Source organism: Oreochromis aureus, linkage group 22 (assembly GCF_013358895.1).
Source record: "Oreochromis aureus strain Israel breed Guangdong linkage group 22, ZZ_aureus, whole genome shotgun sequence".
NCBI lineage: Eukaryota > Metazoa > Chordata > Actinopteri > Cichliformes > Cichlidae > Oreochromis > Oreochromis aureus.
Window position 1 is genome coordinate 28,512,588 of NC_052962.1, and position 15,118 is coordinate 28,527,705.

A 15,118-nucleotide genomic window follows, 5' to 3' on the forward strand; every position below is an offset into this window, starting at 1 on the left:
GATTAATAGAAACACACGACCTGAAAATGATCCAAGGCTGCACCTGACGCTTAACCTTATGAGAGATTTTCCTCTAACAGTTAATGTTTGTAAAAGTTACAAGTTTCATTCATTTGTCATCAAATCACAGAAACTCAAAGTTAAAGTCATTGCAGTCTTACAGATGTGCAGCTTTTGAAATGTTACCACTATCTGCAGATCTGCAGGCATCAAACGAAAAGTAAACCAACTGTGCCATCTAGTGGCTGAAAGAAGACGTAAGACATATCAATAAAGGGGGCCAGAAATCTTTAATGTAAACTGTCATGTAGGTTTTTAGATGATTACTTTCAGAGTCCAGGGAAATAAGCTTCATCTTAAAAAATAAAAAATAAAAAAAATCTACTGATAGCAGATTATAAATAGGTTATCATGTAACATCTTGAGTGTCAATAAGCTGCCTTGCCTCATTGCTTTTATTGTTCAATGACAGGCAGTTAAATAAAAACGGAGGATAAACTGACAAATCTATCAATAAAAATCTTCAATATCCCGAGAGGCTTCCGAGTCTTCCTGATGCTCATTTCAGCTCATGCTCAGTAGAAGCCGGAGTCCTGAGCAGCCCAGTTTGGTGTCTGAGGAAATGACACAAAAACAAACATCAAAAAGAGAACAAACACAAAGGGCTACTTTGTGCAGGTAACAAGAAATTTGTTCCAAATTAGGAACCATCATAATAAAAACACCTGCCAGCTATTCTGTCAAACTGACTGACAGCTGGGGAAAAAGGTTCACATTAAAATAATAAAATCTTACAAAAACTACTGAAGAACTGCAAAACTGAGAAAAGAAAAGAAAACCAGGAGTCATGATTATAACGAACTGAGACAAATAAAATGAGATATTCGCTCCTGTTTTTCCACATTTATCCATCAGAGGGCAGTAGCACGAAGGAAAAGCGTCTGACACATGATTATAGCAGGTGAGACACATTTGTATCTTTAAATGTAAAAACAAAGGTTTGCATTTTAAACTGTTTTAATTAACTTGTCCAAAATGTATAGATTTTTTTAAAATGAAATAACAGACGAGTGCTTACTGTTATCCTCCACAGATAAAAATCCTGCAGTATTCACTCAGGCTTGAATAAAATACTGAATAAAAATGGTGGTTATGGCTGCCGTGGTTACAATCAAATGCTGTCATGTTTGCAAAAAATTTAGTTGTGAACTTTGTTGGATCAAACAGAAATGCTTCACTGTGATGTTCATTTTGTCTTCCAGCAACGACAAACACAACCAATGGGTGACATCTTTTAATCCCTGTGCAAAGTCCTCAGATTACCTCGTTCCTGTTGCTGTGTGCCAGCCTTTTCTCAATGTTCATCGCCAACATCTGGCTGCGGAAGGACAAGCTCTTGGTCTTCTCGATCACCTGTTGGTACGGCGACACTGCGTTGTTGCCCATCACGACGTGACCCTGAGAAACACTCGCAGGAATTAATATTTCCCCCCTCAAGCACTGATTTTAAAGTACTTCAAAAAATAGCGCTCTGACAAGCAAATAAATACACAGTGTTACTACTCAAATCAGCAGTCATGGCTGTTTACGCTCAGTGATTTGAAGCTCATCTGGATCACTGAATGCAGAGCCTCACCAGTTTTGAGTCGATCTTGGCATCAAGTCTGGCGTTACGGATGAGGTTGACGATCCACCTCTCCGCCTCCTCAGGCGTCATGTTGAGTTTGTCTGCCAGCATGCTGGGAGGAGAGAGTGAAAGAGGACGAGGCGTTTCATTTCAGTAAATATCCTCTGGTTAAATCCAAAAGTCTCCATAGTTTGCTTTTAACAGTTTATTCGTGAATATACTTTAAAAGAACAAGGACACAAGGTTACAAAAAAACAAAGTAAATAAATATGGGAGCACAGAGGTCAAACAAGTTCAGAATATGAATCAACTGGACACAAAAAGTTTACAGATCTTGTTGGGTTTTTAAAAAAAACCCAAAAACATACACTTCCCTCTAAAAGCAATTATAATTTCAGAAATAAAGACACTGCATAAAGTTTTAAAACCCAGACATACTTGATGCTGATGCACTGATGAATGCGGCAAAAGGTTTCAAAGATGAAGAGTCGGGCATTCTCGATGAAGTCCTCCAGACAAGCCACCAGAAAGAAGTCGTTCACAAGAACCTGACAGGGACAAAAAGACCATAGAGTGGTGAGCATCCATCATTTTATACGTAGCAGTAACATAAAGAAAAGTATATCGGAGTAGAGGTGTAGGGGGTAGAGGGTACCTCCCAAACAAACAGTAGAAGACCGAATGTTCTACAAATTAGTAATTTTTAGTTCCACTCTGCCAAATACAGGGTTTGCTTTTCAGTAAACACATGCAAGGAAATAACTACATTTCTGCCCCGAAAGATTACAACCCTCACCCTGCAGTGCTGAAAAGGTGCGTATCTTCAGAGCATAATAATACCACCACATGGCAGCCACACATGATGTGCAGGCAAATATTTTCTGTGGTTTAGATCTTCAGCTACTGGTTATTCAAACCTGCATATTAAAATATCTCAGTGAAAACCATCCAAGTAACGATGCAGCACACATTTCTAGAGAGGCTTTTTTTGTATAATCACACAGAACTGTCAGAACTCGCAGCTGAAGTAGGTAATGCTTTTATATTTACAGCAGACAGCAATGGATGGCACAGCCCTTGGTTTTCCTCACGTTTGTGGGAGTGAGCCTCAAACCAAAATCAGGACCTTGCTAGTGGGCGATGCCCACCATCTGTTAAAAATAAATCAAAATACCGGTGCTAAAAGAAAATACGCACCATAGGAAAAATCCTTCCAACAAAATGCCTTTATGTCAAAAAAAAAACATAGCATTTAGTATAACAACATATTTCATACCACAGCCACACAAGCAATCATCGAAACAGTGTCGTACATGTAGGTAAATTAAGCATTAATGTGCTTAATAATCAATTCATGTGTGTGTGTGTGTTGCTTCTGGAGTGGTTTTTCTTATATATTATATTATATATAAAGTGCTACAAGATGTTAATGCTTCTCCGTGTTTATCGTCAAACTCAGTACCAATAATATACTACTTTCCATGTTTTGGTAAATTTAGTTTGTGGCTACTTCTAACACATCTCAGCTTCATCACTAAGCAGGTATGTGCAGGCTGTGGTAATCTCTCTACAGTTAAAAACATTCATGCTTCTTAAAGCCCACAGTGTTTTGACAGATCAGTGGAAAACAGCTTTTTAAACCCCCCCCCCCACACACACACACACAAACACACACACCTTTGACATCAAATATTTTGCAAAAGGGCAAAAAGGCAACGAGAGACATCATCAGGTATGTGTTTGATTTACTTTAATGCAACCGGTGTTTGTTGTTGAGACCATTTTTATATTGTATATCATGTTGTATATGCTGTTTATTATATTAGGTGCATTTGTCACATGTTGAGTTTGTATAGTTTCTGTTGTAAACGAGATCTTTCTATTAAAAAATAAATGAAAGGGAAATAAAAACACAAAAGGAGCATTACAAAAGTAATTATCTCAGGTTGTACATAGCACACTGAATCAACTCCACACTTTCACAGTAAACTCTGCAGACGCCACATTTACACTCTTAAGTCCTGCTTTCTTTCATTTAGCGCCTGAGAGCTGTTTGATCTGCTGCTCTGTCTGCTATCGACTGACAAAGCTGTGGATGGTGCCTGTCCAAGCAATATTTAACAACGTTTAAAGAACTGCTTAAAACAGAAGCTAGCTGTGTCCTGTGTTGATCACTACAGACTTATTTGGGAAATTCTGTCAAGCATTTCTTTGACTTGAGGTTACGACAGCAATGCATCAGAGCTGGTAAAGCAGCGTCTTTACTAAAAACTAACCACTCACAACAACACCGGTTAAGATTTATAGACTCTCACACTTGCAGCTACGTATGGTACACAGTATTTAACTCCATCGTCATGACTAAATTTAACCCACATGGACATTCAGCCCTTTTAACCATCACTGGAGAGCACAAAACTGTTTTTTAAAACCTACCAACATCACTCAAATCCCTAATGATTAGAAATCTGTCACTAAACACAGAGTACTACTAGGCTGATACGGGTCTGCATTTCTACAAAAATAAAAGCGGCAGCGCAGAAGAAGGATGTTTGAGCGATCCCAAACTTCCAAGAGTTTAGATTTATGAACACACTGATGACAGAAAGATGAGATTGTGGTTTCATTTCGCAAACAGCTGTTGTGTAAGAAATTAAATCACTCACCACTTCGGCCTTCAGTTTATTTACCACACTGAAGCAGCTTGCTAGCTCACTGATTGTTTTCATATGTGATAGAGGACACAAAGCAGGGCCGCACAGACATAAACTACTTCCTGTCAATCATAAAAGTTCTCAACAAGACTTTAATCCTCAAACTACACACCGCAACACAAAAGCAAACATGTTTATACAGTAATTAAGACAAGTTTTTGATCTCTAGAGAAAGAAAAATTAAAAATGTAAATTTATATCCTCCTGAGTGTTACAAACCAACAGAATCCACGACAACAGACTTTCTTAATGAACTATCTTCATTCTTCCATCATTGCGCTCACTCTGCGTATCTGACAGGATAGTTGAAGGCTTTGCGAGCGCTGCATAATTTATACAAGAGGGGTTAAAAGCGAATTGATGAGAGTGCTTCGAGAACGTGCAAAGTGGTCCCCGAGCACAACTGCAAAATAGAAGTCAAGGGTTTTTAAAGAGAAGGCAACCGAGTCCGAAATCTGACAGCTGTTCCGCTTTGAAAATCAAACTGAATAAAAGTAAGAGCCAGCAAATCAGGCCAGACATGGATTTGCTTGGGTTGAATAGCTGCAAAGTTAAATGCCTGGGACTCAGGAGATCACAGCACCAAGGCTGAGGGGGGCTTCATATCACCCCTCAGTCTCAGCTGACAGCCAACTTTTGTGGGGCGATTTAGGCCTGTGCACAATGACAAAAGCGCACCGTCAAAGACGAAAAACTGAACGAGGACGTTCAGGATGCTTTTCTTACCGACTCGCACTCCCTCAGCTTCTTCTGTGCGCTGTCGAAGTCGAAGTTAACGTAGAGACACTCCACAAACTCCGTGATTGGGTCCTTGTACGTGTATGACTCCTTCAGGCGTGAGAGAGAAGCCATCATGTTGATTAAGTCCTCAAAGCACATTTGAAATAATTACTATAATCAACAGTTTCTTGGTCTTACCTGTTGGATGACTTTCACCAAGTCCTTGAGCACTTGCCTGCGCTTTCGTACATCTTTGTTGGTGATGACTGCAGTTGTAAGATATCGCAGGATATGCGGGCACATTGTCTGGATGGCATTCAGGTATCTGAAAAGCACAGAGCCGGACAAAAGTTATTCTTCAAAATTAATTTGGTAGTATCAGCAGTCATTTTATTTCAAAAAAAGAACCAAGAAAACACATTCACATAAAGAGAAACTGATAATACAACAGTAAGGTGGCCGTCAAACAGTAATATCTTCAATAATGTTCAAAGGTTTAAAAAGTAAAAAGCCAAACGTTTCTCAGCCATATGTCCTTGAGGATGGAAAATCCAACATAAGCAGATGACCGCATCAGTGGCCTGAGCACAAGCCTGGTGTTATATTAGAAAGATGACTGTTCTGTGATATAACTGATTATACAGTGACTCACTGAGGCTGGTAGAGGAAGAGCTCGATAATGTTGTCCCTGCCTTTGGGATGGTTGAAGAACACAAAGAGGGACCAGTGAATGAGCCAGGTCCTCTGCTGGAGTGACTGGAGAGGAGAGCTCACAGACTGAAAGGAAACACAAGGAAAAACATGAGAAAATGTGACATCAGGCCGGGGTTTCCCGCAGCATACGGCAAACAAGCACAGCTTGGTCTGTATACCAGGGATTATTTCTTACTTTTTGCCACTATAAACCTAAAAACAACAACTACATAGGAGTTTAAAAAGAAGAAGATGAAAGAACCTCCTAGAAGATGCACATATGGTATTCATGTGAAAATCCCTGGGGACTTCCTTCTGGAGTTATCAAATTCACAAGATTTTCAGAAAGGTTGACCTCTGACCCCAACCTTGAGGTCTAGGTCACTGAAATTCGACTCTTCTAAGATTAGTAGATGCACCTACGGTATCAATTTTAAAATCCCGCATGGCCTTATTGTCAAGTTATCGCGTTCACAAACTTCTCCCATCTGCGTTTTACGGCTGAGAGATAAAAAGCTGAAAACAGGCAAATGCTCCGATTTCACACGGTTTTATCTGTCTGCCAATACCCATCAAGTAGTGTGCACTAATGAATGTGGGAAAAAGCATTCATTGCTGCCTGCGAGCAGCATTAAATGAGACTCAGTAGGTTAGTTTCTATTCATGTTGAAAGTGAGAAATCAGGTGTACTGTCCTTCCTTCTAAAGCTGGGCTACAGTAGGCAAAGGCCTGGATTTTACTCTGTTGTGGACACGAAAAGCTGGAGAACCCGACGGCTGAGTAGTCATTCCTGTTATACTTCTTTAAAGTTGCCTGCCTGTTCCCATGCATGGTTGGTGTACTGTAATATGAACAAGTTGGGACAGTCACAAATAACAGGCAGACACGCAGACGTCCGTGTGGACCCTCACGCTCACTGTCAGATGCTGAAATTTACGTCACAGGGACCCAAGCAAAACCTAGCAGACTCTGAAAGTGTAAAACACACTTAAATCATGCTTAACCTGGATTTGGTGCTTTCTTATTTTGTATTCACATAAACATGGAAAATAAATGACCATTGAACTCTTTCTATGGTCTCTCATGAACAGCAGGGTTGGCCAGAGCTTTTAAGCTTTGCTGCCAGTGAGACTCAAGATTTACTAAACTGAGGCCTCGGTCACACTACAGCCCCTTTTCCATTAGTACCTACTTGGATCGACTCACCACGGTTCACCATCGTTTTCAGGGTTTTCCATTATCCGTTATGCAACTTTTTTGAGCACACCAGAGAAGTGGATGTGCACCTCAAACAATCTTTTTAATTATTTTCTTACATTGTTGTCGATAGTTTCCCTTAGACGAGTGAGATCCTCCATGGCTGCTTCCCAGTTCTGCATCAGGATCTCAGAAGCTAATTTTCCCCACAGGGAGCTCAGTGCGTTCCTGTCTGTTGAGGGGACCTGAGCAGATAGCAACAAGTTATCAAAATCAAACCACACCAAGTGCTGTTTAAGAAAAATTAAAGGCATCTAACTTCATATTGACTACACAGTGTATATTTTTTCTGTTCATATGTGGCGTTTCTTACCAAGACGCGGAAGAAGTAGAGGTACTCTGCAGCCCCAGAGTAGTTACCGCATTCATACTGGAATTTGGCGTACTTGTAAAGAGTATCGAGGTATTCTTGACGAAACTAGGAAGTAAAATATAGGCGATTAGCTTCTGTTAACCTGCGTTTTCACTCATTTCAAACTAACGTCTTCAGTCTCAGATGACTGCAGATTTCCAACAGCCTTATAAACAATGTTGCTGAATAACAACAGAAACCAGCACCACTGCTCGTTAGCGGAGACCAAAGAAGTCTCTTGCATGAGCGATGAAATCCAAATGAACAAAATCAACTTTTTGGGATAAAACTGTCATTTTTAAAAAGGTATAACATATCAAGTGGGGATGTGCACAAGTAGTCAATTAAATGCTTTAATGCTGAGTAATGGTTCAAACTGCCCTTAAATACAGGCACAATATTCATAATGTTTAACATTGTCTCATTTATACTGACTGTTTTCAGACTACTAGAGCTATCATCTGTTCTTGTTTATCTCCCGTTTAGTCGATTATACATCCTCTTGATTCAGGCTAAAATGAAAATTATATTAAGTCTACAGCTGTGCAGTACAGTGAAATCAATGCTGCATGTTTAAAACTGCTACCATCAATTTCCTCTCTAAGAAATCTAACAGGGAGAGGCTGGAAAGCTGACAGCAAGTGGCTGATTAGTGAATGTGGCAGCATCTTTCATCTTTTTTACTAAAACAAAGCCCTCCCCTCCCTGCTTTCCCCCCACACTGACAACAAGCCCCTTTTCTAATGCACACGATGTGGACAATGCTGGCATGCACTGACTAGTCGGCAATAAGAACTGTAATTTTTCTGTACATTAGATTAAAAGACTAAAATTAAGGAAAGAAATTAATTAAAAAGCAACAAGTATTTACTCTGATTTTTGAATTAGTAATGAGCACACTGGTGCATCATGTTTGATGTTTAAGGATTCACAGATTTGGATAACAGTCCTGCTGGCTCACCGTGACAGCTGGTTGTTATGGAAACTAAAGCACACATCTAGCTCCCAACTTCCAAGATTAAAATGCAGTGCGCCTTTTACCAAATATGAAACACATTGTGCATACACAGCTAACATTTAAATACTCACATTGTGCTTTTCTGACAGATAGTCAAACAGCATCCTCCCATCCCTGGTGAAGATTAAAACAAACAGATGAGACGATGTCAAACAGCCAGACGACTTTCACAGATCACATAAATAAAATCACAAGAGTAATCTGATCAGAGCTGCAGTGAAGAATGAACAAGGCTTCTGAGAGAGATGAATTTTTCTGACCTCGTGGACTGCATCTGTCGAGTGGTCTCTGGGTCTTCAAACATCTTGACGATTGGCTCCGTCTCTGACTGGAGCTGCTTCAGCTGGGCCACTACAGTACTTCTCTTCTCCCTCAAGGCTGAAGCAGAGCAGTAAAACACATCAAAGACAAGTCAGCAGCAGGTAGACAGATTTACTTTGGCTGAAAACAAATAAATGAATGCAGGACACTACAAAACCAAAGCAAAACGCTCCCTTTAAACGTAACTTAAAAATAACTTTAACCACCTAAGTTTATATTATGTTACTAATATTTCATGATCTCTTAACTCTAAACTGTCCAAGTACGATTTATCAGTAGTTGGACAGTAATTAAAGTTACAATACGAAGGTCTGGCTTCTATTTGGCTTTCTATGCTAAACTTTGCTTAACTTAAAGATTAAGGAAACAATACATAAGATAAGAGGGTTTTCTCCTAGATCAAAAGGGGCCTTTGGGGTTAACCAAACACATAACAATGGTTGGTTCCCATATAATTAAGGTAAAGAGTTTGTGTTACCATAAAGCACATTACTGTAACCCATTTAAATAACTAAAATGCATTTAAGCTTTACTAAATTAAACCCAACTCAATTATTTAAGTGGATGATCAAGATCTCTTCGTTTTTAATCACAAGAAAACCCTGTATAACTCAGGAAAACCATTGCTAGCTTAAAGAGTCTGTAACCCATCTGTGGTGAGAGGCATTGTGAACAAATCAAATGTGTCTGTGGTACAACATTTCTTACTGTGTTGCAACAACAAAGCAAACTGTTGAGCTGTTTTCTTACAGTGTGGGATTTCCTTGTCCGGATAAAGATTTTTGTACACATCCATGGCGAAATCCACCATGTTTGTGTCGCTGAGTAGGTCCAGCTTTCCCTGGAGGAGTTCCTTCTCATTGTAGATCTGTTACAACAACACACATATTCACAGGATTGGTTCTCTTTGAAACGCGAATTCAAATAACGAAACACCGGCATGAACGCTATTTAATAGCGCCAGGATTACCACAGTAAACACGTGAATGGGGTTCCTCCCATTCAGTCAGCTGTGTGATCACTATAGTCGCTAAGCTATAAGCTAACACGCGGGGTAACAATCATAAGCTAGTTACCTACTGCATGCCTGTTTTACACGTTTTCTAACCAATTATGCTGTCTACAACTAGCATTAAAACAATAATCTGGTTATAAAGGACTGACGTGTATACCCAGTTGCAAACTAGCTGTTAGCTGCTAGATGACCGGCTATCTAACGTGACTGTTAGTCAGTTAGCTGGCTAGGATGCATCGCTGCCGGCCACAATCATATTTTACCCTATAAACCTCGCCAATAAACAACTGCATTTTACTTTTACACATATCATGCAAAAACCTCCATACCTCTTTCACAGACAAGAACTCCAGCAAAGGGAAAACCAAATGCCGGTCCAGAAAATGTGCTATCTTGGTGGTGAGATCGTACTCTGCCATCTTGACTGGCTTCAAAAGGAAACTTTATTGACAAAAGAGCGACAACAAGGATCTGCTACAGAAACTCAGAGCCCCGCCCCGACCTAGAGACCGCTAAAGCGACGTCATCACATTTCCGGTGAGCGCTTCATTCATTTTGGCTCCTGAGTCCAGCTATCTATCTATCCATCTATCCTAGCTTGTCTTCATTTAGTTAACCATTAATTAAATAGCCATTAATTAATTTATATAAAAATAATTTAATGTTGACTTTTAAGCCCGCTCTGTGCTCGCAACAAAATATATTTGAGATTTTCTGCCACTGTGCGCCCCGGTTGTGGCCTGCGGTCCACGGCAAAGGCTCTGCTGGTCATCCCACAGTCTGGGCTGAGAACCAAGCAGGCTTTTCCTGTCAGGACACCCACTCTCTGCAACAACATCCCTGAGGAGATCAACAAGCTCACTATCAACTTTTAAATCCATAACCCGACTTACTCTTCTGCTAGTGAGCTTTTAAAATTTCTTAATTTTTATTTGTTTTTAATTTTTGTCTTTGTTTCCCACCTTTATTTTCTTCTGTTTCAGCATTTCCAGACCTAATGTTGTTTAACTTTTATCTCTTATTAAATATTTTATTTTGTTGTTTGCTTAAGCACTTTATAACTTTGTTTAGATTTTTTTTTATTTTAATTGGCAAGAAAAATGCATGAAAGACATAAAGTTGTAAGTGCACATACTGTAAAAATTAGGTAAAAGGGAGATTAGAGGTTAAAAATTAAAAGAAGAAAAAAATAAACTCTTTATCCATACACAAATGGCAACAGGTAAAAACAAACAAACAAAATTGGTCTACTCTTCCTTTTCATTATCTAACTAAGATCAAATTATTCTCATATTTGGCTAATTAATACTCCAAATCAGCCTAAGCAGTGAAACCATTGGCAGGTCAAAAGATAATTCCAGTCAGTGATAATTAGATGTTCTGCTTAAGATCATTGGGCGCTTGCATTCTTACATCTGAAACATATTACCTACCTAAATATTGCTGTACACCCAATGCTCCCTAGTGAGATGTAATATGCAGTCAAATATTTAATCAGTAGTCTTCCCAGCGGCTCACAGTTTATTACAAGATAGATATCTAGAGTCCCTGCTGATCCTATCTACTCAGTTCAGTTTTTAGTTTGTATTCTGAGGTTGCATAATGTTTTCTGGAGCAAGAAATATCAAAGAATCCACCTCATATAGCTCTGATAATGTCACCGTGTCTCTGTAAGTAATCCAACCACATGAATGCACGATTGGTTTCAGAGCTCAAGCTGTGTGCTGGTCTATGTTATTACAGATTCAGATGGTTATCCCCTGTAGCTGTTAGGGGAACTCCAGACAACCTGAAACATGATGCACTAAATGTTTCTGACTTGGAACAAGGTAAAGAGACCTTTCAAATAAGTAAAACTACAAGAAAAAACCCAACTTTTTTATTGTTGAATTGTTGAGTGTGTTTTTCACATTTTTAGAGAAGCACTGGGTTTAATCTGAAAGGGTGTTCATTTATTGTATAATAAAACATTGTGGGGTCTTTGTGCTCCGTGTACATGCAGGCAACCAGAATGAGTCTCTGCTGTTTTACTGACCCCCCCGAGGTCAGAAAAGGGGCCGGTTAGGCAGGTAGCAGCTGTCACCACAGCCGGGACTGTGATATCAGAAATGTGGGTCATTGAGTTCATCAGCATCAGTTAATGAGCAGGAAAAAAAAGCACTCCTCAGCCCGCCGGGGTTGTTACCAGCTCGAACCAGCTCTCATCAAGTCAATACTCATGGAGGAAGATCCGTTCTCTTTAGGGAGGAAGTATTGGTTGTATCCTGAGTCAGATGTTTTGTAGGAGCAGAGGAGGTTTGATTGCACACCTCTGAGCCTCTGAGGCTGCCAGAAAACCAATGATGAGGGAAAGATGGCTTAGTCTGAAGCCAACTTGAGTTCATTTACCTCAATACAAGAGATCAAGGAGCATAAAAAAGGTCTTAGAAATCAAAAATGCTGAAATCCAGCTATTACTATGTCATGATCCCTGGCAGGACAATAAGGCAACCTATAGAGGATGTATATAAATAGTAGAAAAACCAAAGCTGATGACAGAAAATGCACAAATTGAACAAAATAAAACTCAACTCAAATCAGAAAGAATGTGAATTTTGGAGGAAAGAGTGTGTTTTTTGGTCTGTCTTTGTTAGCATGTGATGGACTGGCGGCCTGTTGCTGCTGATAAGATAACACTTCTGACACACCTACCAAACAAGAACAAATGTACTTTAAGTCTTGTTGCCCTCCAGAGCACCGTTTCAAGAAAATGTGTCCTTCAACCCATAAAATAGAGACAAAATGTTGTGCATCATCAGGTTTTCAGGTTTAAACTTCCTCCCACCTGGGCTTGACTACTCGCACACTCACAATAACAGTAAAAACATCTTCACGTTTATGTGTTTAATTATCGCTGTTTAATATCTGGTAGTAAACCAAACAGTAGGCTGGACATGTTTTACTTTCTGGTGCAATAGAAGAAAAATCAGATAATCATAATCAAGTCTGAACTCATCAACTGTAAAGCAGGGACATCCTTAACAATTTTTATGAAAATTCATAGAGCATTTATTCCAGTATGGCATCTAAGCCTCGGAGGAGGAGGGTTCTGGGCTTAAACCCAGGCAGGGCTCGCCTGTGTGTCCACGTTTGCCACTGAAACGTATGCTTTACTGATGCTGCCTTGGTCCAGGACTCCTGTGAAAGACAGAGATTAAAATCTTAATTTCAAGAGATTCACTTCCTGGTAACAAATTTATTGAGCCATTTTATCCTCGACTGAAGTGCTGAAATGATCAACAGACTAAAACCAGCAAACATATTTTTTTTATGTTGGAGGCAAACATTCACAATTTGGCTTTTGGAGCTTCTTGGAGAGCCTCACTTTTTTCTTTTATATGCTATCTAAAGCTCATTTTGCTATTCGAGGTAGTGAAACTCTTTTCTTGGTGTGTCTGCACAGATACAGTTAAGAGTTAAATGGAGACAGAAAAAGCTGCATATGTAGAACTTTCAAAAAGTGCTCTCTCATCACTTTGCAGCTCTGTCTATTTTCTCAGAGGCCACAGTTCAGCAAAGACATTTTCATTGGTTTTTGACTACCAAGGCAATGAATTCCCACATGAGATCTACATGGAAGAGGCTGTGCATGCCTTACTGTCGTACATAAAAAGCCTAGACTAAAGGAAACCACTTTCTTGATGGCAAGCATCCCCACCCCTCAATGCTGTCCCCCCCCCTTCTTTCTCTCTGTCCTTCTTAGAGGCCAAGACATATCCCAGATTCGATCTCAGTGGCTGGCTGCCTTCCACTTCCACTTCTTTTTATGAGAACAAGAGCCAGCTGGCTGTGGTGCACTTCGCAGAAGAAGCCAAGGATTTAATAAAGACATAAGAGACACAAATTAAACTGATTAATTTGAGACAAAAGTAGCTTTCTATAAAAGATGTAATATTGCATGTCATATCCGCCCTTGGATGGCAATTCAAATTCAGTGGTGCCCTCCTATGAGATTTACTGTGTCCTCTACCAGGTGGCACACTGAACCACTGCTCTAAGGAGCCCCTCAGGTCCACAAGCATTACAGTCATAGAATTTCCATGCTCTGATATCAAAGTAGTGGAAATAAAATAGCAGGATGAACAGTCTGTCACGGGGATGCCTGCCTCCCCCTGAACATCAACTTCCAATTCAGTTTCCACACAGTTTCACTGCTAACACAGTCTGCTGGGTGATGTTTACTCGTGCATTGGTAAGAAACAAGCCCAGTGATGGCTTGTGGCTTGTTAGGTGCACTTGCTGTGCTGCAGTCACCAGGCAACAGTGGTGAGACACTTCCTCACACTGCCCAGCCCTGTAAATACAAGATTTAAGTGACACTAAAGACAAAATGGAGAGAGCTGCTTGATTATTATCATTTAAAATCACGCTACTCCCTCATTTTAAGCAATTCTACCAAGAAAAACAAGCTAATATGTGGTTAGGGTCCCTCAGTTTTTTTCCCCCTGTGCCTTTGTTGCTGGAAGTCGACTATAATAGAAGAAAATGAGCAGTTATCTCTGAAAAGTGGCCTGAAAGACAACAACCCGATGCTCAACAAACTGTGCAATAAATATGAATATGTCATTTTAAACTATCAAAAATTCAAGGGGCACATACAAGCCAGCTTAGAACCTCGTGAAGCATCTATCGGCTGTAGACGACGCTTATAGTTTCGAGTGAGGGAGTCTATAGCTACAGCTTTAAATGACGCATTGATTAGCAAAACAGTGACGGGGGTGGTGACTCTCTACTTACAAAAAAAAAAGCAATTTAAATCTAAAAGCTCACTTTAATGGTGGCACATGTTCCAGCTGGTGGGCTGGAACATGTGCCTCTCTGGTTACAGAAGTGCACACACAGGAAAAAGTCCCGCAGACTTCTAACACACTAAAAATAATTTACTATTAGCTTCTCCCCTCTGGAAGGAGTCATAGAGCCCAGCTCAGTGTGCCAAAATGTTCCATATACAGGCAAACTTATGAAGATTTTAATCAGCAAAGAGACGGTGCGGAGCAATTTCAGTAAAATAACACTGCAACAATTATTGATGTCTGGTGTATTGGAGGTGGGTAAAAGTCACTTTTATTATTCCTTACAAAATAATAACAATGATTACGATACATTTCAGTCTACGCTTGTATGTTGTGTTACATTTTGAAACGATTAGGCTCGCCTTGGTACGCTTGGCTTCTTATAATCTCTTGGCACAGCAAAACACATGTCTCCATTCTTCATACAGAGTGCAGCTGGTAGTTGTTGATATCACACTACATCTGTTCAGAAAATGTTAAGCTGATTTTAAATTTAGAGGTTTGGACAAATATCAATTCACCTCAATTTAAAATATTAAAGTTAAGAAGAAAAATCAGGTTGAATGTGA

The 15,118-nt window shown here is 39.8% G+C and overlaps 1 protein-coding gene across 1 annotated transcript; it reads right to left on the reverse strand.

Moving 5' to 3' along the window:
- Positions 1-271: 271 nt before the first annotated feature.
- Positions 272-10,192, reverse strand: eif3eb (eukaryotic translation initiation factor 3, subunit E, b). Its single transcript, XM_031733539.2, has 13 exons — positions 10,047-10,192; positions 9,453-9,570; positions 8,642-8,759; positions 8,453-8,495; positions 7,325-7,429; positions 7,071-7,196; positions 5,714-5,838; positions 5,260-5,386; positions 5,068-5,169; positions 2,066-2,175; positions 1,637-1,739; positions 1,324-1,458; positions 272-614 (listed from the first exon to the last, which is right to left on the reverse strand). Exons 1-13 carry the CDS (start codon positions 10,134-10,136, stop codon positions 576-578), a joined length of 1,341 nt encoding a protein of 446 aa, XP_031589399.1. The 5' UTR covers positions 10,137-10,192; the 3' UTR covers positions 272-575.
- Between the last annotated feature and the right edge of the window lie 4,926 nt (positions 10,193-15,118).

Coding starts and splice junctions, on each gene's coding strand:
- eif3eb (XM_031733539.2), bottom strand. CDS start 10,136: ATGGCAGAGTACGATCTCACCACCAAGATAGCACATTTTCTGGACCGG. Junction 8,496..8,641: donor CGACAGATGCAGTCCACGAG/GTCAGAAAAATT, acceptor AATCTTCACCAG/GGATGGGAGGATGCTGTTTG. Junction 5,170..5,259: donor TGGTGAAAGTCATCCAACAG/GTAAGACCAAGA, acceptor TCACGCCTGAAG/GAGTCATACACGTACAAGGA.